This window comes from Ambystoma mexicanum, chromosome 1q (assembly GCF_040938575.1).
Source record: "Ambystoma mexicanum isolate Mex_15411 chromosome 1q, UKY_AmexF1_1, whole genome shotgun sequence".
NCBI lineage: Eukaryota > Metazoa > Chordata > Amphibia > Caudata > Ambystomatidae > Ambystoma > Ambystoma mexicanum.
Window position 1 is genome coordinate 1313027134 of NC_090922.1, and position 26658 is coordinate 1313053791.

Below are 26658 nucleotides of genomic sequence, written 5' to 3' on the forward strand. Positions count from 1 at the left end.
ACACGCGGGCAGGGTTCGCGCAGCCTTGGCCAGCCGCACTTGAAGACGAAGAGCGCGTGTGGATTTTACACGCGGGCAGGATTCACGCAGCCTGGGCCAGCCGCACTTGAAGACGAAGAGCGCGTGTGGATGTTACACGCGGGCAGGATTTACGCAGCCTTGGCCAGCCGCGTATGAAGACAAAGAGCGCGTGTGGATTTTACACGCGGGCAGGATTCACGCAGCCTGGGCCGGCCGCACTTGCAGACGAAGAGCGCGTGTGGAATAGCACGCGAAGGGATAGCTCCAGGAATCAGCGTGTGGCGGAACACACGCTATCGAAGGCCCAAAAGTAGCTGTAGGAATATACCAGGATGTAGATCAGAGGTTCAGCTACACGACGCCAATAGAGACGATCAGAAGCAGCGAGTGAAGTTTCTACGCTGCTTAAATACGTGATACCGTAGTTCACGTGACGAAGCAAAAGTCACGTGAAGTTAGCGACGTGAAAAGTGTAAACGTCGTTTTCCCGGTAACGTATCGAATAGCCTCCATTTGGAGTAGAACGGTCTAGCTGTTCTACGAGCGTAGCGTCCAGCATGCATGACAGTATTGGAGGTGGATCAGTGGTTATCGACATTGAAGCCCACATCCAGGTTTACTCACCCAAAGCTGTGTGATCCTGGGCAAAATTAATGTATTTCCTGTGTGTCCAGATCATAATTTCTTCCAAAATGTGCGAGTGCCCTACAGCAGGCTTGACACTCTTATTTAGCATTTTATAAAAAGAAACCTGGTCCATTCGGTTGAGTCTGGAGGCACACAAAGGTGATTAGGTATGTGGTGCTGCACTGCACGTATCCTCGCAAGTCCCGCCCAGAATACCTTCCTGCCATGGATTGATGGGAGGATCAAATGACAATGCAACCAGCATTACCACTGCTCTGGGTCTGCCCATTCCTTCATATCATTTGGATCGTCCTCCTCAATCAATGTTGGTCAATTTAAGTCAGCCAAGATTCCAACTCCAACAATCCATTAGTTTAATTGATCACCCAGAACTGGGTAAGTAGTGTCCTGATGACATGGACTCACCTGGTTCCCTTTAGCTGTGGGAAGTGGGATTCAGTGACACCTCAAGTTCTCTTTTAGCATTGGATTGTGTTACTGACATGATTACAGCTTCCCGCCATATGTTTTTTGGCAGAGTGTCATCTCTTTAGTTAACTTGATTATATGACTTGTATGGGTGTCTTAGGGAGTGTTATAGTCTCCATTGCAGTGTAATATAATAGGGATCTAATTTACAGTTCAGCGCAATCTTCTAATCAACAAGGTTAGGCATCTGAATTAGACCATTACAATAAAATCAGATAGGTATGAGATAATTTGTTCTCTAGTCTGTTTTGTTTCCCTGTTCTGTGCAGCGCCCTAATGCCAAGGGGCTTCTGGCACTTAATAAACAAACAGAAATAGAAATCATCACATGAGCAGTTATGTTTCACTGCTTTTCCCAGGCATTGGTCACCTTACCGAGTTTTCTTTTAATACCTGCCCGTCCACTTTACCCACTCCTGTTCCTCGCCTGAGACCTATCCACCCACTCCTGTGCTCACCCCTGCATGATGCCATCCTGCCAGAGGGACTATTCCTTGTCCAAGCCCACCCCTGCCCCACCACCATCGCACATCGCATCCCACATCTAAGTCCCTATTCTGCTACGAGGCCCATGCCCCTCTGCTGCCCAACCATGAAGCCTATTGCAACTCAGAAGGCCAACCCTGCTCTGAGGCCAATCCATAGCCCAATGCTATTCCCTACCCCGAAGCTCATTCCCTCTCCTAAGGCATCCAGCTCTAAACCTCAAAAGGGCAAACCTAGGGAACGATGGAAAGTACTGGTTCAGTGAACAGTCTCCAGTGAAATCCATCCCTATTGAACTCCTGTTTTGGATCATTTTTAGAAAATGTTTTTTGTTTTGGTATTATGAATGCTATATTATTAGCCCCAAAGTGTATTGTAAGGATATTAAAAGGTAATTTGGAGTTATGTGCCATAGGAAGCACTCCAACTGCTGCCTTGTGTTTTATATGGACTACTTACCTGCTGTTAATGTCTTGATCCCCTGTACCTGGCCCCCTTATTATTCCCTCCTTTTCCCCTTCCCATTTTATCTGGCACCTAGAAGTGGATTAGTCATAGTAGGCATATGGCACCAAATTCCTTGATGACTTTTAATATCCAAATAATGTGTAGTTGGGAGGGCGTAGTACTAATGTTTAATTTTCTTGGATGTAATGCATCATCGAGAGCCACCATTATTGCTTGATTCCCACTTTCCTCATTGTGTCCTGCAGCACTGGTGACCTGCCGGCCCGACGAGTTCCAGTGCGGGGATGGGAGCTGCATCCACGGAATGAAGCAGTGCAACAAGGTCCACGACTGCCCGGACAGCAGCGACGAGGCGGGCTGCTTGAACGGTATGTCTGCACCTCTCCTTCTCAGTCTAGTGCAACCAATGGTGCCTCAACGCACATCCAAAGACTGACTGGTGGTTGTTCCTTCTTCCCCAATGCAGTTGAGGTCTCCTGCGAAGGAGCCAGCAAGTTCCAGTGCAAGAACGGGGAGTGTATCGATATCGACAAGGTGTGCGACACAAAGCAGGACTGTCGCGACTGGTCTGACGAGCAACTTAACGAGTGCGGTAAGGCTCACACACTTTCCTACTTGCTCTTCTCATTCCTCCACCTCGCTTCTGATGGGATATTTATTTATTGTATTTAACCCAGAGGCATCTAGGTGCCCAGTTACTGTGAATGTGGTAGCACAGTCCCAGATGTGCAGGATTAGGCGTAAAGGTTGCAACACAAAGGGTAGATTTTGAATGCACGCTACGGAAAGCCATGCCTCATGGTACGGGGGGGGGGCTACATCAGGTGTGCATAGAATAACAGTTGAGTAGGTACAAATTCTGGTAAAGCCACTCCTCATGGTACAGGGGTTCTACGTCAGGTGTGCTGGTATGCATAGAATAACAACAATGGAGTAGGTACACATTCGGGTAAAGCCACGCCTCATGGTTTGGGGGGGTTTACGTCAGGTGTCAAGGTATGCATAGAATAACAACAATTGAGTAGGTACATATTCTGGTAAAGCCACTCCTCATGGTACAGGGGGGGGGTCTACGTCAGGTTTGCAGGTATGCATAGAATAACAACAATTCAGTAGGTACACATAAGGGTAAAGCCACGCCTCATGGCACCGGTGGGTCTACGTCAGGTGTGCAGGTATGCATAGAGTAACAACAGTTGAGTAGGTACACATTCGGCTAAATCCACGCCTCATGGTATTGGGGCTACGTCAGATGGAGGGTTGACCAGAGGAAGCCTTCCATCATGTACTGTTGTCCTCTTCACTGATTTGCAATCACAGTGCTAAATTTTCCAACATTGGAAGTATTCCGGGTACTTACTGTGCTGATGGCATCTGCTGTGTTTAGATTGAAAATGAAACCATTATGCAGATCTTCAGCTTTCAAGGCGGTCAGAATAATTCTTATTGACAAGCAAGTTTGATTTTTGATGGTTGAGCAGTTTGAATGCAAGTCTTTTATGTTTTGGTTTGAAACCGATCGATCAATATGTGCTTCATACATATGTTTCATTGATTAACGTATTTATAAAGCACATTCCTAGCTAGTAAGAGTCTGAGTGATGCACAGGGCAAGCAGATCATGATCATTGGCATGGTGGGTTGCAAGGTGGGCGTGTGCGGGTACGTGATGGGTGCTCTTTGGTTCGCAATGCTTACAGATGAATTCTTTGAACAGCAATGTCTTCTTTTCTTTTCTGAACTGCAAGTCAGTTGAACTCAAGATCCACCTCTTCAAGGAATCTCAACACCTAGGCCATCGCGTCAACCCTCACGCCACCTGACTCCCTAGACGACACCCGCTCCCTCCTCCCCGCCACCCGGTACAGCTGTACGCCTCCTCTCTGCCCCTCTGTATCCTACCCCCCGCTCTGTATCTGTCCTGTTGTTACCTCTGTAAATCGCTCTGTTCTGCATCTGTATTGTTGTATACCTCTAACCTCTATTTAAGCACTCCATTGCTTCTCGAAGCTAGGGACGCGCTCAATAAATACCTTCATAATAATAGTCGGGGTGTGCGGATGTCTGGTGTAGTGTTGATCCACTGCGCCATCGGGTAACAGGAAAATGCCTGTTTCCTGGTTTTTCGCCTGCCCGCATATATCTTTTGTGAACATTCTCGCACTGTTGTGGCTTCTGGATTGGCACTGGCCTTCGGAGATCCCGAGGTTTCCATCTAAGTTGAGCAGCACTTACCTTGACACCAGGCTGGTATTGGCAGCCGGTGCCCTTGATCCATTCATTTGTTAGACTTTGTGTTTTATAGAAAAAAGATATTTCAGTGTTTCGGGGAGGGAGGGAAAAGAAGTGTACCTAAGCGGGGTTGACTCGATAAAGCACTTCATTTTCCCATGGGGAAGAAGTGTTTACGGTGTGTATGGATGGAGTAGCATAGCTTACACATGTATGCTTACAATTATGTGGCACATCTCTGTGTTTATTATTCTCAGTTTACTTTCAATTATTTAGTAAGAATTGGTTAGCTGTCAAGCTTTGTCTGAACTGTTGTACTTGTCTAAGTGACAGCTTGGGCAGGTAGTTTACCTTTTGATTTCTTTGTGTAGAGGTCCTTTTTTCAGCCCTCTTTGCAGTGCGCCCTATTGTCCTTCTCGGTACTGACCTTGTAGACTGAGTCTGATTTAGTCAAAGAGGTTCCTTAGTCTTTTCACTATGTCTTGTAATAAAGTCAGTACCAGTGATAAACCCAATGGAGGGCAATGGCCAACTGGATACTCCTATATCCCGGATAAGAGCAGTGACACAAATCTCGCTATCTATTGATAAGACCATGCAGGTCATGAATTGGAGAAGCCTGTAAACGAAATATGGTCCTGCTTTCCAGGCCCCGTCTTTTGGGTCAGTACTGTGACTGTCCCCTTATGCCACATGAGGAGGTGATTCGAGAAGCCTTTATGTAGAAACGCCGTCTCTGGACCATAGCTAGAGAGCCCAGGATCATTTGATTGTTCTCTCCCAGGAAAAGCATTTAAATGATGACTTTAAATGTTGTATTACACAGCACCAGGTTTGCAAGAAACTGGGTTAAAAAGCCATAGGGTTTACAGACAGTTCTGAAAGAGAATTCAGGAGATTTTCCAAACCTCCAAATGCCAGGTCTGTCACAGTTCCCAGAGCAGTAAACTGCAGAAATGCATGCGTGTGCTGGTGAGAGAATTGTACACAGTGCACATGTGTGTGTGCCACATAGCTGAAGTAGGGCCATTATCAAACTGGGTATAATAATAATCAATAATAGCATGCAAGTAGGAGCTAGACCACTTTTCAAATTGGATAAAGAAACCTAATTACACACATTAGAAATGCTGGGCCAGTAGATAGAATGCACATCATTGTTTCCTTAACATTAGCATACTTGCAACTCATTACTGCAAACAAATTAAGAAAGCAGATTTTTGCTAGCATATGCCAGGGTGCTGCTAACACGTGCCATGTTCATTTCAAGGCTCACCAAGTACCGCTCAAGTAATCTTGGTTGCTCTGTAATCTCATGTTGTTGCTTGAATATTCCAGCATGCTTTTAATAATTAGATGCTCAATGTTATGTATGCTGCTCAAAATCACCACAGTGCTCTGAGAAATTCCAGCAAGCCGCTCATTGTACTAGCCTGGTGGTTACAAAAATGCCATGCCAATTTCCACACTGCCCAGCCAGCTTCTAACACAGTTAATCGTGTATTGTCATGACTGTTTCAACAGTGGTGCTGCTACTTTTGCTCCAGTTATGCACAGTAATGCTTGTTAATGCATTGTCAAGAAAACCGTCATACTCTTTTCAATTGCGGCATGCAAATTATTTCCCAGTTAATCACAGAGATAATCAGCGTTACGGATTGAAAACAGTTCTACCTACTGCCATCATAGTACTGCCTGTTGCCAGCATAGTAGCCTCTGTGTCTTTAACGAAATTATCTATTTGTTAACTTCTCCTTTGGACCCAGTTTCACACTACCCCCAGAAAATGGCCATGTCAATTTTGCCTTCATCCCACAAAGTGACCACGCCTGTTTTCACAGTGCCATCCCTGCCCCCAGTTAAGCGTTGTGATGCTAGTGTATGTAATCCCCAGTAAATTACCACTACATTGCCTCCAGGACACTGTAAACCAAGTTATTCCAGGTCCTTGTCAGCGTTGACCATGTTAAGCACATTGGCATGCTAGTCTGTACAATCTATCCACAAAGACATTGTGTCAGTGTGACATTACCCCTCAAAATAACCCATGCCACACTTCCCTTGGAACTTTGTGCCATGCCACTTCATGTTCCCCACAGAGTAGCGTTACGCCTCTTCACACTGCCCTCAGAATCTGCACATGATACTCGCATCGCCCGAACCCAATGACCTGCCAATGCATCCTCAGAACTACCCATGGCCATATCAATCTCTCCCATGCCCATGGCACTCACATTGCCCACAGAACAGCCTGTGAAACTCACATTGGCCCTTAGGATCATGCCCATCCCAAGCACATTGTAATTGTAATGGGTTATTTATAACACGCTTAATACCCAGAGGTTTCTAAGCACGGACACAGGGATTGAACCTGTGTTCGTCTGCGTCGTCTTGCTTTCAAGACGAGTACGTTGCCCCTCAGCTATCCTCCCGAGGGAATGGCCACTAGGACTTCCACATGGTAATGATTGTTTAATACGCGCCACAGGCAGTACTAAATACATGTTTCTTACTTGTCCTGATTGGCAAAAGAGACCAGCAGAAAAGCCAGGTTTTTAGTGCTTTTTCCAAAACTGTGCAAAGTTGTCTAACTTGCGAATGGATTGTGGTAAAGAGCTTCACAATCTAGGTGCCACTACTGCAGATCTACCATTGCCGCTAGATGTCAATCTAGGTTTAGGCACCATTCATATGTTACTGTCATTTGACTGACTTAGGATTGTAGCAAAGTATCTTGATTTGAAGTTAGTCTGGTGCCATGCCATGAAAGGATTTAAAGGTGAGACACAATACCTTAAATGCAACCCGTTCTTCACCGGAGTCCAGTAACTAGATTTGCAAAAGATGGGGATTGAATCCTGCCGAGAAATCTGGGGAAAAAAGCAGAGTAGCTGCATTTTTTTTTAAAAAACTTTTTTTCAATTTTAATGTTGGTATACATAAATATAAGGAGTTGCATAATCAATCTTTGAATTATTCGGTATCCAGTGATTCCCTCGCACACATAGCATTGAATGCAAAAGCCTCGAAAAAAAATGCATCGAACAAATGCATTTTTTTATAGGTGTAAAGGTTTTTTTTTTAAATTAAAATGGGTTTTAAGGGGTAAAAAAAAGGGGTTGAGGGACCCTCCCCCATAAAAAAAGAAAAAGAAAATGCATTTTTCGAGGCTTTTACATTTGATGCTTTGGATGTCGAGGCTATCACTAGGAACCAATTATTCAATGCACCGACCACCGCTGGAAAGTGATGTCGGGGGGAAATTCTCCCAGGGTCGGCTGGGCCGTCCGCGGACCTCCGGGCAGGGAGGCCCCAACTCCTCCCGTATATCCCAGAACCAACAGAGTATGAGACACACGCAAGAAGCAAGGTGGTTCTGCTGTTTATTAGACAAAACGGCAGGGATGGGTCAAGGATCGTACGCGTCCGTCCTGACACACTCTCCTCATCGTGGGGCTCGCAGGCCCTTTTTACCTTAGTATGACGCGCTACTTGCGTCACCTTGGAAAGTTAGCAAAAACCTATCGCCACTCTGGATTGGTTGCTCGAGTGGTAGGGTTAGTATAGCATACGTATAGATAGTATTATTAGTGGTTAAGGGTTAGTCAGGTGGTATGCTTGGGTTGTCCCTTCAATTTGATACATGAAAATTGTTACATGAAGACCCCTGAGGATTGGTCAATGTTAATGGCGTCAGTGATAAGAGCCCCATGTTCTGATTGGTCCACTCGCGAGCCTCCCAGTCTGGGACCATCGCTGTTCCCAGCTCGCGGTGCACCTGCCATTTGCAACAATGTTTCACAATGGGTATGTGCAGACAATGTGAGGATTTATTCATATGCTGGAAGGCCGACTACTCCCACCGCCGCAGATGTTCATTGGGTCGCTTAATTGTATCTGCCTGTGTCTTGAAACGGGGGATCCAGGCACCTCCCTCCTCCTGGGCTTGGCACCCTGTCAGGTTCGGCTTGGTCACGTGAGGTGGGACCGTGGTTGAGGCAGAATTCTGCACAATTAATATTGTTTTTTCCACTGTGTGCCTGGTTTAATTCGCAGGTGTGACCTTGGCGTTGGCTTGCGGCATGCGAGTTTGCAACATTGCGCCCTTGGCTGTCTGCTTTCGGCGGGCTCATTCTGCAGGGTCAGCAACCGAACTCTTGCTCATTCAATGTTCATGGAAGCTCTTGCTTGCGGCCTACTTGGGTCTGGTGTATAGGTGGAACCGTTTGGTGCACAGGCGCTTTAGGTTATGGTATCATATTGTATATTTCTCATTATGGCACCTGGGTTTAGGAGAAGCGTGAGCAAGCTCTTTAGATGAGTTCATTGTGCGTCTTGCGTTTCTGCATTTTGAAAAGCCTATGTGAAAAATAATAAAGATGCACGTCCGTGGGGGTGTTCGTCACCTACGTCATAGCACTGAGTATGTTCTTCGTGTGGATTGGTGTGGGAGTGTCCAGTGTGCATGTTTGTACAGGTGTGCTGACCGTTGGCTAGGTCGTCATGGCATCTCTAACGATGTGTTGGTTTAGTCGAGTTCATCCATGCCGCAGGTGTCGGCATGGGCAGGGCAGGCTGCTGGGCAGGCGGGTGGGCACATCCGTTTATTCCTGTACCAGGGTATTTGGTCGTCTGGTAGATGGGCAAACTCCTCTCGTGGCGGGTGCCTGGGCCGTGATCCTCTAGGCCAGGGGCGAGAGGGGATTGGTGGGAGCCTTTTGTTCCATTCTCCCACTTCAGTGACTTTTATCGAAATACGTACATGTTCTATGTAGCAGCCTCAGTTTATAAAAGGAAGATTTCATCAGTTGGTTAATTTGCATGTCAAGGATGAGATCTTGTTTCTGATAAAAACCTAAAATGATCACTTACGGCATAAATTTCAAAGGAGTATCAAATATCTTGCGGGCCAAATGTTAGCTATTTAAAGTTTGAATCTTAGATTTAGGACCAAACCTAATAATCTGTCTTTTTTGGGGTTAGTTGTAACTCATTATTCAAATTCCAGGATTCCACTTCTTTTAAACACGCAACAGGATGATCGAAATTAAAATCTAGATCTGAGGCCTTAATATACACCTGCTTGTCATCCACATGTGCATTGTATGCAACATTATAAGTGGTAAAAGATATGGTTTAGTGGCCTGACATAGATGTTGAGCTAAACGGGAGACAGTGGGGATCGCTGGAGGACCCCACCATGTAAAACATGCCTCTCTGAAAAAGCCCTAGCACTCTGTGTGAATGTTCTCTGCCATCCATACCCACCACCCGCCCACCCCCGCCGAACACGCTGGCATGCGCAGGCCAAACTGAGTTAAGAGTCACACAGGTTGACTTGGTTGCAAGACCACCCTTGCCTAAGAGAAGAGCAGCCCATCACTTGGCCAGTCCTTTCATCCCATCCTGCCTTTACTTCCCACTCAGGCTGGGGTTTAGGCGAGTGAGCGGATCTAACTCCCAGCTGTGACTGGCAGGCACTGTGCAAAGTGAATAAGCTTCTTTCTCTGTGGATGGCACCATATTAGATGGCCTGCTCAGAGAATAGGCCTTCAATTGCATTCACTCCCCGTGTGTATGTGTCATTGGCGGGGATAAGCCGAAGTGAATTCCTCGACCGTGAGACAACTGCACAATGTGCCGCATGGTGCGACCAACACCCGTCTTTTCATTTTTAATATTTCTATGGGCATCGTTATTGCAAATGCAAACCCAGCAAACTACAAGCTCACTTGCAATAAGGAGTGAGTGTTCTGAAGTTTCTCTTTTGTGCCAAGGTCGAGGAGGACCCTAAGCACATTTTAAACTGGATAGCCCCCATATCCACCCCAGTTAACAACATGGTGTCATGGTTTGCTGGGTAATGTTATACTCAGTCAGGTACATCTTGATGGCCTTTACAGGGTTCAAAATTGAGCATAACTCCTGCTTGTAGCCTAGAAGAGGCTTGACACCAACAGCTTCCTGGAGTCACTTTTGGCTTTTCAGGCCAACTGATGGCAAACAAGCACACCTATATCTATATATTTGGGACAAACTATAAATAAACATCGGGACACATTTAAAGCATGGGTCATGAATAAAGGGACAAACTGACAATGCGACAAGACAATGCGGCGCAACAAAGGTTGGAATCCCGATCCTGCACTTAGAAACCACTTGTTGATATTAAGCGCACTATAAATGACCAATTATAATTATCATTTATAATTATAAGTTTACATCTTACGTGGAAGTTAGATTTGTGGAACGCTATGCACTAGCTCCTGGTTTTCCAGTGGGAGCTCCTGGTCACTAGATAATGATGGATACCCGGGAGCTGCTTTTAGCTCCTGCTTATCCAATCTCAATTTCGGTCCCTGCCTTGGTGTGAAATACTTGCTAATTGATTCCGATCTGAAACTCCAGTTAGTGCACATCTATTGAGAGGAGCAAATGAGTCACTGCTGTCAAATAAATAAGGTAATGGCTTGGTCCCTTTTCCTGTTCAAGGTGAAGCCAAGACCTGAGTTGCATGGACACTGATTGCCAGCAGAGTAGCCTCTGTGTCTTGAATAAATCTCGTTACTATCGTGAGCAATTTCTGAGATTTTGTTTAAGTACTCTGAAAACAAAGGAAATTCTGTGGCAAAGAAAAGACAATACGATTAGAGATAACCTGTGTCGCTTTTGCCGTGTGTCAGTTGAATTGTTAAAACATCTAGTAATCGAGTGTGATGAAATTCGTAATCTGCGATCAAATCATCTTGGACAGTTTGCCCCTATTGATGACGATATGGTAGCGCAATGTGAAACACGTATGTGCAAGTGTAACTTACATAGATGTATTCTTAAAAACTGCACCTTAAGTGGTGTACGTCATGCTGACAGGCAAATGAAATAATGTGCGATGGAGCATTTTAGTTAAGTGTTTTATTGAAAAAATGTTTTGGGGCAATGTGCTTTTATTTTTTATTTGGATTGAAGAGGTAATGGTTATTGTGATGGATGATACTGAAGCAAAAGTTTTTACGTTAAGTTGAAACTGTAGTTTTTTCAATAACATTATCTGCTCGTTTCCAGCCTTTTGGGAAAATCTGCCTTATCTGCATGACTGGGATTCAGATGAACCTGTTTGTGATTGTGAATGTGTGTACACTACAGCGCAATGAAAGATATTTGTGCGAGAACCCATAGCAGGGGAGTTCTAGTTCAATGCATTGGAAGAGATCTGCTTGTAGCAAGTGAGATTTTATGCCATGCATGTTTAGAAGATACAAGTGATTTTTGGTAAAGATTCAATATTGGTGGTCATAGAGGGTGATGTGGTCTTTTCCAGGCAGGTGTTGCGAGAGAACGAGATGGCTCAGTGTTACCATAAAGTAATACAGAGTTCCTAGGGGAGAAGATGAAAAGCACTTGAACAGTGGCTCAGTGTTGTTGCACAGCATTACATATATGAACATTGGTTGCATGGCATGTGTTTCGAGAGGGCAGAAGGGATTCAATATGTTGGTAGTGATGACATCAGAGAACTTATAGCAGTGGGTCAGTGCTTGTGCTGAGATCTAGATGTAGACCATAAGAATGTAAGTCACTGTTAGGGCCTCAGGTTATCGCTCTCTAGATGTGGGCAGAAAATATGGAAGGATTTTCGGTGTTTTTTTTTTTTATCCAGTGTGCAGCGGTCTGCCAACGATGTCTCCATATGACTGCAGAGTCATATCAGGCATGGCAACGCACTCCAGACAGACCCCCGTATAAGGCAGTCCAGTTATTTATTTATTTGCTGCATTTATATAGCGCTTTTATCCAAAGTGCTTCACAAATTAATAATAATGGTACAACAATAGAAGACACACACAACAGAAATGAGTCACTGAAAGAGTTTAAGCATTATTCAGGGGACAAAAGATGCAAAAGATAAATTCTTAAACACTTCTTGAATTGTAAAACGTTAGAGTGAGAACGGATGTCCAGAGGTAAAGAATTCCACAGTTTGGGAGCAATTAATTGAAAGGAGCGAAAGTTAGAGGCAGCACAAGGTGATGAAGGAACAGAAAGAAGAAACTGAGAAGCAGAACAAAGGTTACCTGATGGATGATGAAGTGAAATCCAAGCACATAAGAAGGGAGGAGCCATCGCGTGAAGAGATTTAAGAAAGTGAAAGTCACAGCGATGCTAAGGCGTGCCAAAAAAAACCAGGGAGATATGAGAAAAAAGGGGGAAGAAGAAAAAGAATCCAAGCAGCGGAATGAAGAAGTGAGCATAGCGGGATAAGAAAAAATTTAGGAAGACCAATGTGGAGTCAGCAATATTAATACAAGCGATATAAGACAAAAGTTTGAAGTACTATTTTTGCTGAAGGAAAAGGAAAGCATGGGACAGATTTTCTTAATATTAAATTAATGAAAAGAACACAAGCAAACAGAAGGAATTTGAATCTGAAAAGTAAAATTCTCAAATAAGACACCAAGAATATGTGCATGAGATGATAAGCTAAGGAACAGAAGAGAACATAAAATCAACACAGTAGGGGTGATTTTAGAATAAAATGGAAACAATCAAATGTCAGTTTTCTTAGTGTTTATACAAAGAAATCGAGAAGACATCCAAGAAGAAATGGCCGTAAAACAGGAAGACAGACGTGAGTGAAAGAATCATTGAAAGACCAGCAAATCTGGGTATCGGCGGTATACAAATACACCTGAAAACCAAAAGCTGTGATAAGAGAAAACAACGAAAGTATAGAGTGTGAATAGAACTGGACCCAAGACAGACCCTTGAGGAACAACCTGGGAAAGACCGAGACGTCTAACCCTTCTATGAGACAGAAAAAGAACGATTTGCAAGATAAGAAGAAAACCATAGTAAAAAAGAACTGGTAAACCCAAAAGTGGAAAGTAAAGTAGGATGATTCACGGTGTCAAAAGCAGCAGTGAGGTCAAGCAGAATCGGAATAGAAGAAAGTTTACAATGACGAGCATGAAGGATGTGATCAAATACAGAAAGAAGAACCGTTTCAGTCGAATACTCGGGGCAGAATCCAGATTGGCTCGGGGAAGAAGACTAGGTGCATTAAGAAAGAATGAAAGTTGAGTATGCACAAGACGCTCCAGCAATTTTGAAGGATAAGGGGGCAAAGAAATAAGGCAGAAGTTTGATGGGTCAGAAGATGAAAGCAAAGGTTTTAAGAAGTGGAAAAATAATTTGATTAAACAAGTCAGTTAGGATGAGAGCGAAAGCAGAAACAATAGGTTTCTCTAAGGTCACCAGAAGAGGGTGAGAGGAAATGGCCATAGGCTGTGACTGAGAAATGACAGAAGTGACATCAGACTCAGTAATGAGGGAAAAGCAAGTAAAGGAATAAAGAGTGTGGGAATAAGGCAAGGATGATCTAATATCAATTTCTGTCAGAAAGAAAGAAGCAAAATCATCAGAGGAAAGCGACAAACATGTAGAAGGATCATCTCAGGGAGGACTAAGATCTTTATTCCTGATCAGACACCATCATCAGATATTCTGGATGACACCAGATCGATTGTGCTATTTTCCCACACCACCCCATAACTGGTGCAGTGTCCCCTCCTCCCAAAAAAGCATCTGTGAGGTCACATTGGGCCTCACAAATTGTTTTCCTGTACTATGCATGATGTGAGGTGTTGGGGGTGGGGGGCGGGGAGGTTGGAGAGGACATAGCTGCTTTTGTTTTCTCTTTACGACACACAATGCCTCCAATACATAGAACATGATATGGAATCTCTGAGGAGACCGGTGAGTGTACATTTCAGTAGAGAAGCTTTTTGAAATTAAAGAACATTTATAATATTGGAAGTGAGAGGTGTAGGTGCATTAAGTAAGGTTTTGTGTGAGGCTCCCATATAGGAGAATAGCAGCACAATATGTTGCTAGAGATTTCAATGTCTCAGGTCATTGAGCGTGATAGTCACTTTTCCAGGCTACCAGTGGCTTTGTTGCAGGAGTAGGGAAATCTTCATGGCAGGTACTCTACAAAGAGAATGCTGTTTCAGGTTCTTGGTTACAGAGAAGCAGCCTGTTGCCTCTAGTTCAGGAATGGAGAGCCACATGGCCCACTGAAATATTGGGTGCCTTTGCAATGTAATGTAAGCATCCTTCTCAATTTGCATGATATGGTGTAACCAGTGACCATCTCGTGAGAGTGTACACAGAGGGAAAATGGCTAGGGTCTGAGTTGCACTCATATCTGCTCTGAGACCTAATCATTGATCAAACCTGAACATCTACTGCTCACCCTTGCACCCCAACCTAAACTCACTTCTACACTACCACACTGCAGAGACCCTTGATGAATCTGATGATGTCATCACTTCTTTCCCGAACGATAACCTCTCCTCATTTGGCATGGGGATGGCAGCCACTACCTTATCCTGATGCTGGATCACTTGAGAGGAGGCGACTCTGAGGGATGGCAAGACATCATCTGGTAAGATGCGGTATCCTCACCAATTAAGAGACTCTAGATCCCCTTGGTACAACCCTAGGGATGGTCCCAGTGTATCTAATTTTTTATGGCTTATTTTAAAAGTTGCCTTCCCACAAAACCTGCTAAAGACCTCTTCCAGTATCATGCAGAATGAAAACCCAGGAAAGACCAACATTTCCACATATATAAAAGTACTACTGAGATGTGGAGGCTGCAGTGAGCAATGCAGATCCATGATTCTGAGAACTACAGAATACGCTCTAGTAGTTACGAGCGCTTGACAGGTCCCGTGAGATTTAAAAGGCGAAGCCTGGATAAGCAGAGAGAGAGCGCTACCGGAACAACCAACATCTGATCGAGGTTAATCGAGGGACTTTTGGGCTGTTGTGGAGGATTGCGTGGAGCCAACTGGCTCAAGGCAGAAGGAGGAAGGCTGCAGCAACCATTGTGCCACACTGGGCCGCACCAGATCGAGAACGCAAGTCTGGATAGTGGCAGCGGGAACTGGAGAACAGTACCTCAGTCACAGGAACATGGAGAGAGACTCAAACACCAGGCAGGAGTCGCAAAGGACGAGGAGGCCAGCGAGTGAGGATGGTGGACACGCAAACTGGAGGCAGAGCACCAAGACGCCATTCCTGGTTTACCGCAAAGGAACTGAAGAGCACTGCAGAAAGCCAGTGAATCCTGAAAAGAGAGAGTGACACGGGGGTGCTTCGGAAACGATACTGAAGAACGCTAAATATTTTTTAATGGAATGAAAGAGAAACATCTTGGGAAGCAAAGCCTGAGAGAGGCTAAGGGGGGGAACCTCCCTTCGTGCACTTTTGCAAAACCACAACAGGAGTATGGCACCTGTGACCGAGGGGAGCAAAGCCTGAGAGAGGTTAAGGGGAGGGAACGAGAGCCCTTCACCTCATGAACTTTTTTACAAAGCACAAATCTGAAAGTGTGTGCAAATTGAAGCATGTTAAAAGCCCTGGCAGGAAAGTATACCAGGCAAACACAAATTTGCAAGCGTGTGTAAAGTGAAGTACGTTGAATGTTCTGGCAGGAGAGTATACCAGGTATCATGAATAGTTGGAATTTATATCAGAAACGGATTTGGAACTGTTTTTGTTGTTAACTAAAATACCTCAAAGGATGTTTTGTGCCTTTTAGAGTTATGAGAAATCTTGAACAGCAACCTGAAGAAGTGGGACATCCCCTGGAACTATGAACATTATCCATTGGGAACCTTTGTGTTGGAGTACATTGATATTTCCTTTGAACTTGAACATGTGTGCACCTTTCAAGATTAAAGACATTATCCCTTTTTCACATTAGAGTTACTTTAGAATGTAAGGGCAAGGATAAGATTTCCGACACAGAACAGTTGCGCTTTGAATATCTTGATATTGGACAGACCCTTAGTTTTGTTTGAGGTAGGGAAATACCTCTTAGAAGTAGGGACAGTGAGGAATTTTCCAAACCCTTATTATTTAATAAGTCTAAAACCACTGATATGACTTCTGTGTCCGCGTCTCATTCCTGGCTCTTCAGATCCTTTACTGCCAGCACCCATTCTCACACTCATTCCCAAGCACCTGACACTCTAATTTACAGCACAGCAAGCGCTTCCACACTATTATGCTCACACAGGCTGGATAATGCCTCTAGGCGCTTTGGGAAACCAAGGAACCCAACTGTCCTTACAACACACACATCTGCATACATTTCATACATAGGTGCTTACCTGCAGTTTTGCTGATCAGCCTCGCTTCACAATATTAGAAACTTTTCTCTCCTCCTGCTAATCCACTAATCATTCGTCCTCCTCCCTTAAAGCACACAAAACACTTAGCACCTACTTAGTTTATAGTGAGTAGAAAAAAAGAAATATATGTATATATATATATTTGTTTGCTTTACACAAACATTTCTAGCGTACGAACCAAAGAAGGTCTTTCCTTAATTCCTTAATCAATAACATCCTTCAAACCCTACCTCAGAAACAGACCTCCTGAGGGAATGATATTTTGATGAGGTGACCTTGACCAAATTGTCCTCTAAATTGCTATGAAGTGCTGTTTCTTTATGCCAAATTAACTATTGCATTGGATTTAAATGATGAAATCAAGAGTGTTTTTTTTTTATCCCACAATTGTGGATTTTGACTTATACAAGTTTAAGTGGGATTTATATCTTGGAATTGAGCAATTGTTATAACTTCCTCTGCCACAATTGGCAATGTCACATCCGCCATTCCTTCTCAGTGTGCCCCCTTACTGTTTAACACCTCATCTCCTTGCATCCATCCCCTCTGTGCCCCGAGAGCTGGAGCATCTAGAAAAAGTGAATAATACTTGAATAGAAATTGGTTTTCATTTTGCCTGTGTTGCTTTTATCTTCTGCAATGTACAGATTTATTTAGAATGCGCTCAGATCTCTGATGATAGGCATGCTATGTGCATTGTGTCTTCGATTCAGAGACGGTTTCTTAGCAACAAGTCTCTGCAATTCGACTAAACAAGAATCGTTATATGGACACGTGCTTGAAATCGCAAGTGTGGAGCTGGGGTTCTGACCAGGAGCCTACCGGATGCCAATAATATCTATTCTGTCTGCCACATTTAAGAGACTATTTTACACCCATCCAACAGGTTGGAAGTGAAAGTGACAATGAGGCAAAAGTGGTGTGATCCCCACTATTGTACCACAAAAGGGGAAAGTAATTACTGTTTGATCACCCAATCAAGACCAGAAACGCATTCACATACTCACTTATCCTGTGTGAGTGACAAGCACATTTAAAATAGTAAATGGCTGCAGAAAAGCTCCACCAAGCACCGGTAGCCTCATTAAGAACCCACCTGGAAAAACCAGGGGCACAGACAACTGGTAGAATATTGTGAAGGAGGGTTTACCATAGTATAACTTTATTTAATGTTTCCTTTTGTTAAAAAGATTAATGGTTTTTTTATTTGATCTAGTTGTCTTTTACAACTTTTCAAATATTCAATCACATACAAATACAAACACAATATATACTTACAATTTTTACAAAAGTTAAAAAGGAGCATTATATCTTCTTACAGTTTATATACATAACATCACTCATTACAATTCATCACCTAAAATCAACACAATCACTTTAATTCATTAGGCTATGATGATCGTATTCATGACTTGCCTCTTGCAGCAAGACAATTACTCCTTGCCTTCATACAACAACATTACACCCTTTGCACATGTGCATCTTTTTGCTTTCAAACACAGGGTAACATTTGTGACTTTGACACATCTGAGCTCCTGGAGACTGCCCTTCGGTGTGTGAGGGTGAATCTTGGACTGATAAATAGGAGCCATTCCATGCAGGCATTTAAACACGATGCACGGAAATCTTGCATTTAAAATAGGCTTTTCTCACTAGCCAATGTAGAGAGCAGAGAGGAGATAACTTCGATAACTTGGGGCCCTTGGCCAGTCGCACTACTTATTATGCAAGATATTTGGGCGACAGCCAGTAAAGAAAGGGCATGTTTTTCTAAAGCCTCCGCGAATCAGTACTAAGGGGCTGTAAACGTCATTTTAAGATAAAGCACATACGTGCGCTGCCATACATCCACACTGCTGGGCAAAATGTCATGCCATGCGAACTGGGCATGAGCGGCAACGCATGCATGTCCTCAATATTTAAATGGCATCACAGTTGTTTGCTTGACTGCCAAAAAGCATGACCCTTCGATGTAGTGTTAAAGCCACACAACTGTGTGTACAGCCACTGATTCAGTTCAGTTGACCAGGCTGATGCGTGAGTGTCCCCAGTGGTTGAAAAGCATAATTAATAGGAATGCCGTTCCTGTTTATTATGCTGTCATTGCCAGGAAGTGGGGGAAAACATGGATGTTAACAATGACTGCTGTGTGGAGTCAGGAGAACGTTAGAACTGTGGCTAGAATAAGGCAAAAGGTGGCCCTGGAGAGGACTCGCTTTTGGAAACGTGCACGGCGTGGCAGCACCTCTTGAATGCACGAACGTACTTTACATGTTTCACTGGCAGAATATGCCCAATTTTGTGCCAGTTTCCCGAAATGTAAACACGTGCAGGCACCCATTCATTAAGAATAGGAACCCAGCTATGCACCGACTGCAATCTCCGGATGCAAGTGCATAAAAGATGCACTCGCGTGTGTACGCGTGCATGTGCCACACTTCCCTTCACCCCTGACCTCCACTCAGGGTCGGACTGGGGCATAACATTGTCTCGGCACCAACGAAAAAGTGGCCCACAGTTGCAAATAGGAATTCATTCCTTTTGTGACGCTGTTTGAATAGTACCCAAAATGGAGTGTTTTGATAAAATGTGATCCAAAGTGTACATTTAATAAAATATTTATTCAGCAACACTTGTCAAAACTATTAGCCGCATAGTGAAGTAACTCATCAAACTGGCCCACATTGGCCAGAAAAGTGCCCCACTTTGACACAAAAAACTGGCCCACGAAAGCATTTTGCGTTTTTGGTTCGGCCATGGGCCTATGGCCCTATAATCTAGGCCGAGCCTGACTCCACTGCCTCATAAAAGAAGGCTGTGTGGGAATACACATTACTGCTGAAAAACCTCAATTTCTCGCGCACAATTTCCCTGGAAAAGGTGCGCGCCCAGAGTCTGGGGTGAAACCGCAGGATAACGAGCTGCCTGATAAAGGGGGTGGAGGGGTTGTGATTTTAAAGAGATATGGGATGTGTGTCTTTTCCATTATGTGTTCTGGTGAATGGCTTTCCCTTTCCCTTTACTTTGAAAGCTATATTGTGGTAATGAGTTGAAAGGTGAAAATGAAACTGTCCCCGTTTCACTTGGGGTTGGTCGCAAGAGGGCAAGAGCTGTCACTTTAATGTTTTGTTTCACTGCCATGCAGAGTAGGCTTTGAGAGAGCACCAGTGGCACCTTATTAGTTTGGGCTATAAGGTGCTGCTTTAGCGCCACCTATACGCTGAATCTAATGTATTGGCGTACAGCTAGGGCGAGATGTCATATGAGGAAAGGCAAAATGCTTGTAGGTGTTCTCCCCCCACCCCCAACCATTGACCGGCCATGCTAATCCCTATAGCAATTCCCACCCATTTCCTGCCCCCCTTGGCCCAAAACACACCCTCCTGGGATCTCTTTAAGCTAACTTTTACAAGCCTTAAAATCAAACTTTGCACTTTAAGGGCCTGTCAGGGTTTTCTCAAAGCAGACTTTTGAGAGCTAATGCTTTAATTGGTGCTGTAAACCCGCTACTGGTGTAACAGAAATGCCTTAACCAGGTCTGCCTTCATCCACTTGATTTATAAGCGGTATGCGTGTCCTTCACTGAAGTTCAGTTTAAAACAAGCATCAGCAAAGCCAAGTGTTTTGAATTCTGCATAGTTATCAGATAGGCATTTGCCAGGCAATACGATCATATGCCCAGTTATGTGCACCATTTGCAAGCAGCTACCATTAATGGGCAGTTAGCACCATTACAGCAGTGCGTGGGGAATACCTTTCCCATATCTACATAAAAGCCAAACTGTAGGCATTGCCAATGCTTGTTTTCCAATATGTGGCGAACAATTTTGTCGAGGTACACATGGAAGGTCTCTGGGTAACTGAACATAATGGTGTCTTCCCTCAATGTATCTGCCTGTGGAACAGACCTTGCTCATGTGTCTTCTGTCTTGTCCATATTACAGCGGTTTCTTAGCTACTGATTAAGGAGCTGCGCGTGGCCCTGCATAAATCTTAATTAGGAAGTAAACTAGGCAGGAGAATGCCCTGCTTAGGCTTTCTTGAGTGAAGGGATGCCAATCTGTGTGTAATGTCTTCCATGCAGATTGTTACTGGAGGGCCCCCGAAACCTGCTGGCACGATTAAGGAAAATCTGGGACAAATGCAGTTATTGTAATAAATTAATGTGATGACATGTCCTAGTTTTCCACGTGCACTGTGGAGTGAACAAGTCTTTTTCAATGTAAGTTGGTGGTTCTGTATTTCATAATGTAGCAGCCCCTTCACTCTTACTGTGTTTAATGTTAAAATACACACGTGTGCAGAGTATTATGTGACGTGTGTGCTTGGGGAGAAAAAGGCCCTCGGTCTGACAGCCCCACAGTTAGCACGCAGTGCTTCATTTGTAAGAAAATAAGTGCCAGGGCCCAAATATTTTCTTGCATGAGGGGAGGTGCAGCCCCCTGTCTACTGTTGCTCCATACGGCGTCAGCATATTTGGGGTTAAAGCTACAACTCCCACTGGTTGATTGAGGGTGAAATGAACATAGCATATTAGTTGTGTTTGAAATAAAATAAATGTTTGTGTTTTTTAGAAACACATCACCGCTAACATTTTGCTCTATACCTATCCGTGTTAAGTGGAGCATGTTAACCATCTCACCACAGGAAGAAGGAGCAACAATGCTTTCCTCCCGTGGTAAATTGTTGGACGAATGTAGGCAAAGTCATTACTGAACTGATGAGTTGCCCGTCAAACACTGCAGCAAGATCGTCTTGCATAGGTTGCCACTGATGACTGGCTTGCCTCTTCGATATGGGTCTTTTCACTGACTTTGCCCATGTGTTGGGGCTGTTGGCTGGTGACTGTCCTGTTGTTGCCAACCCACCCCGCTGGTTATTACACTGGAGAATTTGCAGCAATGTCACGCAGGTTGAGTGGAGCAGTGTGTGGACATGGCCAGTATCAGTGCCCAGGATTGTCGCCTTGTGCCCAGGATTGTCGCCTTGCATCTCATTGTTTTTCATGAAAATTGATAAATAACCCTACCCTGCCAACCTGGGTCATCAGGTTTGTGAATAACAACGTGGCGAGAGAGATCGCACGCTAGAGGGATATATGGGGAGGGGGGATGAGATGAATGACGTGATACAGCTGGTGCACAAAACGTGAGGCGAATGTGTCAGAGAGATTGTGCCTAAGAGACTACCTTAATAAAATGAAGCACTAGGATACAGTGGGAGGAATAGAAAAGAGGGCTACGTGAAAGAGAAGTACTAGGACTGAAGACTTTGAGGAAGACCTATTTGAATGAAGGTGAAGACTAGTATGAATGAGAAGAAGTCAGATGAAGGAGTAGGGCTTGCACAAAAGATGAAGGAACATAACTAGGATGAAGGAGCAGGACTAGGTTGAGGATAAAGGAGAAGGCCTAGTGCAAAGGAGAATTATTAGGAAGACGAAGGGCTTCGACAAAGGACTATGGTTAATGAGAAGAACTAGGACAGAGGTCTATGATGAAGAAAGAGTAAGACGATGGGCTATGACAAAGAAGATCGATTAGGATGAAGTTATGGTGGGCTATGACGAAAGACCAGGACCATGCCAAATGACTATGATGAAGAAGCACTAGGATGAAGCGCTGAGATGAAGGATTAGGACTAGGGTGAAATAAGAGAATTAGGTTGAATGAAAATAACTAGGAGAAAGGAGAGGGCTGAAGGAGAAGGACTACATTGAAAAACTATGATGAAGATAAATGATAGACTATGATGGACTAGGGAAAAGTACATGGACAAAGACTAAGGTTGGGGTGAAGGACTATGATGGGGGCGAAAGACTAGGATGAAGGACATAATGAATGAGTACTTCTAAGACAACAGACTATTCGGACGGATACAGGCTAGTACAAAGGGGAACAGCTGTGATGAACTATGATCACTTTGATGAAGTAAAGTCAAGTACAATGAACTTTGATGAATGTCTGATGAATGACTATGACATGGGAGAAGGTCTAGGACAAAATACTAGGACAAAGGACAATGTCTAGGTAAAAGGAGTATGATGACGGGGAATAGTAGAATAAATGACTGTGAGGAAGGTGGAGCGAAGGACAAAGAGAAACCAGAGGATTTATGATGGATTATGATGAAGGAGACGGATTAGAATGATGGACTATCATGAAGAAGGACAAGGACAAAAGAGAAGGACCACATCACTTCTGCTTTCAAATTCCTGCATCAAGCTAATGGTCAAGGACTAGATCTCCTTTAAAGTCCTCTGTTTTATCCACCAGGCCTATGAACGCATGGAATCTGGATACTTCCGATGTAAGGTGACTGTATTGCCCAAACTGGCTCCTCAGATCCCCCTATTCCACGTCCTTTGTCGGTTGTTCCTAAGGTAAAATGCTAATTGCTAGGACCATTGTTATTGCAGAGGCTTGCTTGTGGAAGTCCCTCACCTCAAGAACGAGCGGAACTACAGTCACTTCAGAGATTACTTCGACTCTCAGGTTATGAACATCCTTTGCCTTACAGACATTCTCTTATTTTGGGCCTATGACTCCCTTATTTTGGGCCTATGACTCTGTCCGGGTCCCTGTACAACGCATGCTTGTTGGTATGGGCTTGCTGTTCCTGTGTGAGGTCTATGGCTTACTACTGGTGGATGTTCTTCATATTCTCGGCATTGGGTTCCGTCCTCTTCTGTGCTGTCTTTGTTACTGTACCCAGTAGCACTCGGGGTCCTTTCCATTGGACTTGTTGGCGTTGTACTGTGATTGCAGCATATGGGGTCCTTGCCTTTGTACCGATTGAGATTCTGCCATTGTGTGGGGCATGTCGTTCACTAGGTCTGGGCTCCTGCATGTACGCTTCTGCACTTACCGTCACTTACCTAGCGTGAATGTCAGTTAGCTTCCAAACGCTCTTCAAACTCTTCCAAACTCTCTCCACGCCATAGCCCCAAAATAAATAAAACTGAGGACCATGACATTTATCCATGTTTATTTTTTGGCCATCTTTTCTGCATTTATCCACATTTATTGTTGTCATATAAACAGATATCCTCACTCGGCAGTCTGCATTCTGATTACCGACGAGCGAGGAAGAGTAAGATATTAGAAATAAACGTGAAGACTGAGGAGTGCGAAGGAGCTATGAGGAGAACTCAGGATGTCCTCAAATGGACACACTGCTGCCCTTTGGGCATCCAGTCTCGGGAGGATAGCTCAGCGGCAACGTGCTCATCTTGGAAGCAAGACGACACAGAGCAACACAGGTTCAATTCCCGGGTCGCGCTTAGAAACCTCTGGATATTAAACATGTTCTAAATAACCTATCATATCCTATCCTCCCGTCCCCTCTTCAAACATCCTTCCAAGTGGTCATCCTCAGTCAACGGACTTCATTCTAATAAGCCTCATTCATGTTGATTTTTCTACAACTGCACATAGTACTTAGACCGTGTACTTAACTTCACTGATGATATTGTTGTTTACAATGCTTTGTGATTTCTTCATTCTAATGTGAGATGCTTGGAAGAAGAACGAAGTGTAGATTGATCCTCTGATTACTTACTGGTAATCGTCATTACTCCTAGTCCTACTCTTCCTCGTCACAGTATTTACCTCATGAGACCCCTGCCTCAGACACAGGACCTTATTTTACATCTTTTTATCCCTATAACTCCTCCCCCATAGCCATGTCACTCAGTTTCATATTACCAAGCCGGAGCATGGGACCTTCCCCGCAGGGAGGGTGACGAGGGTTGTCAATACTGTGACAAGGAAGAGTAGGACTCGGAGTAATGAAGATTACCGGTCGGTAATCAGAGCATTACCTCCACGTCCACTCTTCCTCATCCCAGTGCTTACCTCATGAGGTTTACCAAAGCAGCAATGGGGAAAAAGGTCCCAATGAGAGACACAGCCAAAAACAGTGCAGAAAAACACACACCTTTAAGAACTCCAATATCACATCCCCACAGACAAAAACTCCAACCCCGAAGGAACCAACCCCTGAGTGGGAGACATTGAACCTATAGTGGTTGATGAAAATGTTTTGATCAGCCCAGGTGGAAGCTCTACAAATCTCCTGCAGAGAAAACCCCCCGTGTATCGGCCCAGGAGGCCGCCAAACCCCTGGTGGACCGTCCCTGAATGTGCGCAGGCACAGGCAGATCAGAAGCCACATAGGCTATCGAGACCACAACACGGATCCATCGGCTAACGGACACCACCGATGCCTCACGCCCAGCACCAGCCGGGCCAAAAGTAATCAGAAGACCATTGGAGTGGCGGAAAAGGGGCAGCCCTATACAATTACTCCAAACTGCCCGCCGAACATCAATGTTATGCCAAGCCACCTCCTGGCGTTTGCGGATCCTGAAAAAAGGCAGGAAGAACCGGATCCTGAGAGGTGTGAAACCAAGTAACACCATAGGGAGAAATCTTTGGATCACACTTTTTTACTTTACTTTACTTTATAGCATTTGTAGTGCGCAGCCATAGACCCGTGGGTGTGAGGGCGCGGACAATGACCAACATGACAAAAAACAGGCAGAAGGTATCCTGAGGTCAAAGAGATGCCAGAGAGAGAGGATATCAGATGGAAGCTTAGTTAAAAAGAAGTGTTTTTAAACCCTTTTTGAAATTACTCAAGACAGAGGAATTACTGAGGTGACTAGGCAGGGTGTTCCAGAGTGCTGGGGCCGCAAAACCCAAAGGCACCCAATTGCGCTTTTTTGGCTTTAGATCTTGGCTGGTTAAGGAAGTTAAGATTGTTAGATCGGAAATTTCTGAAGCAGTTTTTTTTCTTATATACCTTTGTAGGTAAGGGGGCATCGTTCCCTTAAGACATTTGAAGGTGATAACCAAAAGTCTAAAGGGTATCCAAGACTCCACAGGGATCCAGTGCAAGGCTCGCCGCGCTTCTGAGACATGGGCTCTATACGAGAGTCCCACTACGACTCTGACCACGCCATTCTGAACCACCTTGCGACGATTGATGGTGGATTTACTGGCGCCTGCTAGAAGGCTGCAGCAATAATCCAATTTGGCTCCTACAACGCTCGAACGATAGACTCGGCATTCTGTTGAGAGATGAGCAGTCTCAAATGTGCCAACAATTTGATATAGTAAGTAGCAGATGAAACTATACTGGCTAAATAGGGCTTCATGTTAAGCGACTGATCCAGGATCACACCCAGGATTTTTGCTTTACGGAGAGTGGGGATTTGATCATCCCCTAACTGGAAATGCTTATAAACTGGATCAAGTTTAGTTAAAATGCCCTCCGATCCAACCACCATAAGTTCAGTCTTACCGCGATCGAGTGCAAGGTTATTTAACATCATCCATTGTTCGATAATGGAAAATATGCGATTGAGTTCCTTCTCGTCCTGGTCATGCTGACCCGTGAGAGGGATGACACATTGTGTGTCATCAGCATAATTAGAAAATAAAATACCCTCTTGAGCGAGATGGGCGAAGAAGGGAGCCATGAATATATTGTAAATACAAGGAGAAAGACTAGCTCCCTGTGGAACTCCAAAGAGCACCTGAATGGCCAGTGCCTTTGCCTCATTGGCACACACTCTGTTGACCCTGTTAGATAAAAATGAGAGCAGCCATTTGGTGGCAGCCTGGGAGCAGTTGGCAACTGACATGAGCCTGTCTGTCAGGATGGAATGGTCGACGAGGTCAAATGCTGCAGATTGATCCAACGAGATTAACAGCAAAATCTGCTGGTTGTCCAGTCTCTGGAGCAGTTGGGATTTAAGGTCTAGTAGAGAGGTCTCAGTGCCGAAGCCTTGTCTGAAACCTGATTGAAGGGAATTGAGGATAGGGTGTGCATTGAGGTGTTGAGCAATTTGAGTATATGCAACCCGGTCCAATATTTTCAGCAGAAAGGGGGTGTTGGTTATCGGCCTATAATTAGTAGGGACCTTCTGATCCAGGTTGGTTTTTTTTAAAAGGGGGTAACCCAGGCTTGCTTCATCTCGTCTGGAACAATGCCATTGAGAAATGAAGAGTATACAAATTTACATATGGCTTGTACCAATGTAGGTGGGCAGGTTTTAATAATAGTAGAGGCACAGGGATCCCCTGTGCAATTGGTAGCTTTTAATTTGGAAATAATAGAAGCTAATTCT

General features: G+C 44.4%; 1 protein-coding gene across 1 annotated transcript in view; it reads left to right on the forward strand.

Moving 5' to 3' along the window:
• Window positions 1–26658, forward strand: part of LRP8 (LDL receptor related protein 8) — a 1426130-nt gene that overhangs the window by 1116215 nt on the left and 283257 nt on the right. Inside the window, exons 6-7 of the mRNA XM_069642168.1 lie at window positions 2337–2459; window positions 2558–2683. Coding sequence (XP_069498269.1) covers window positions 2337–2459; window positions 2558–2683 — 249 coding nt within the window. The remainder of the gene's footprint in view (window positions 1–2336; window positions 2460–2557; window positions 2684–26658) is intronic.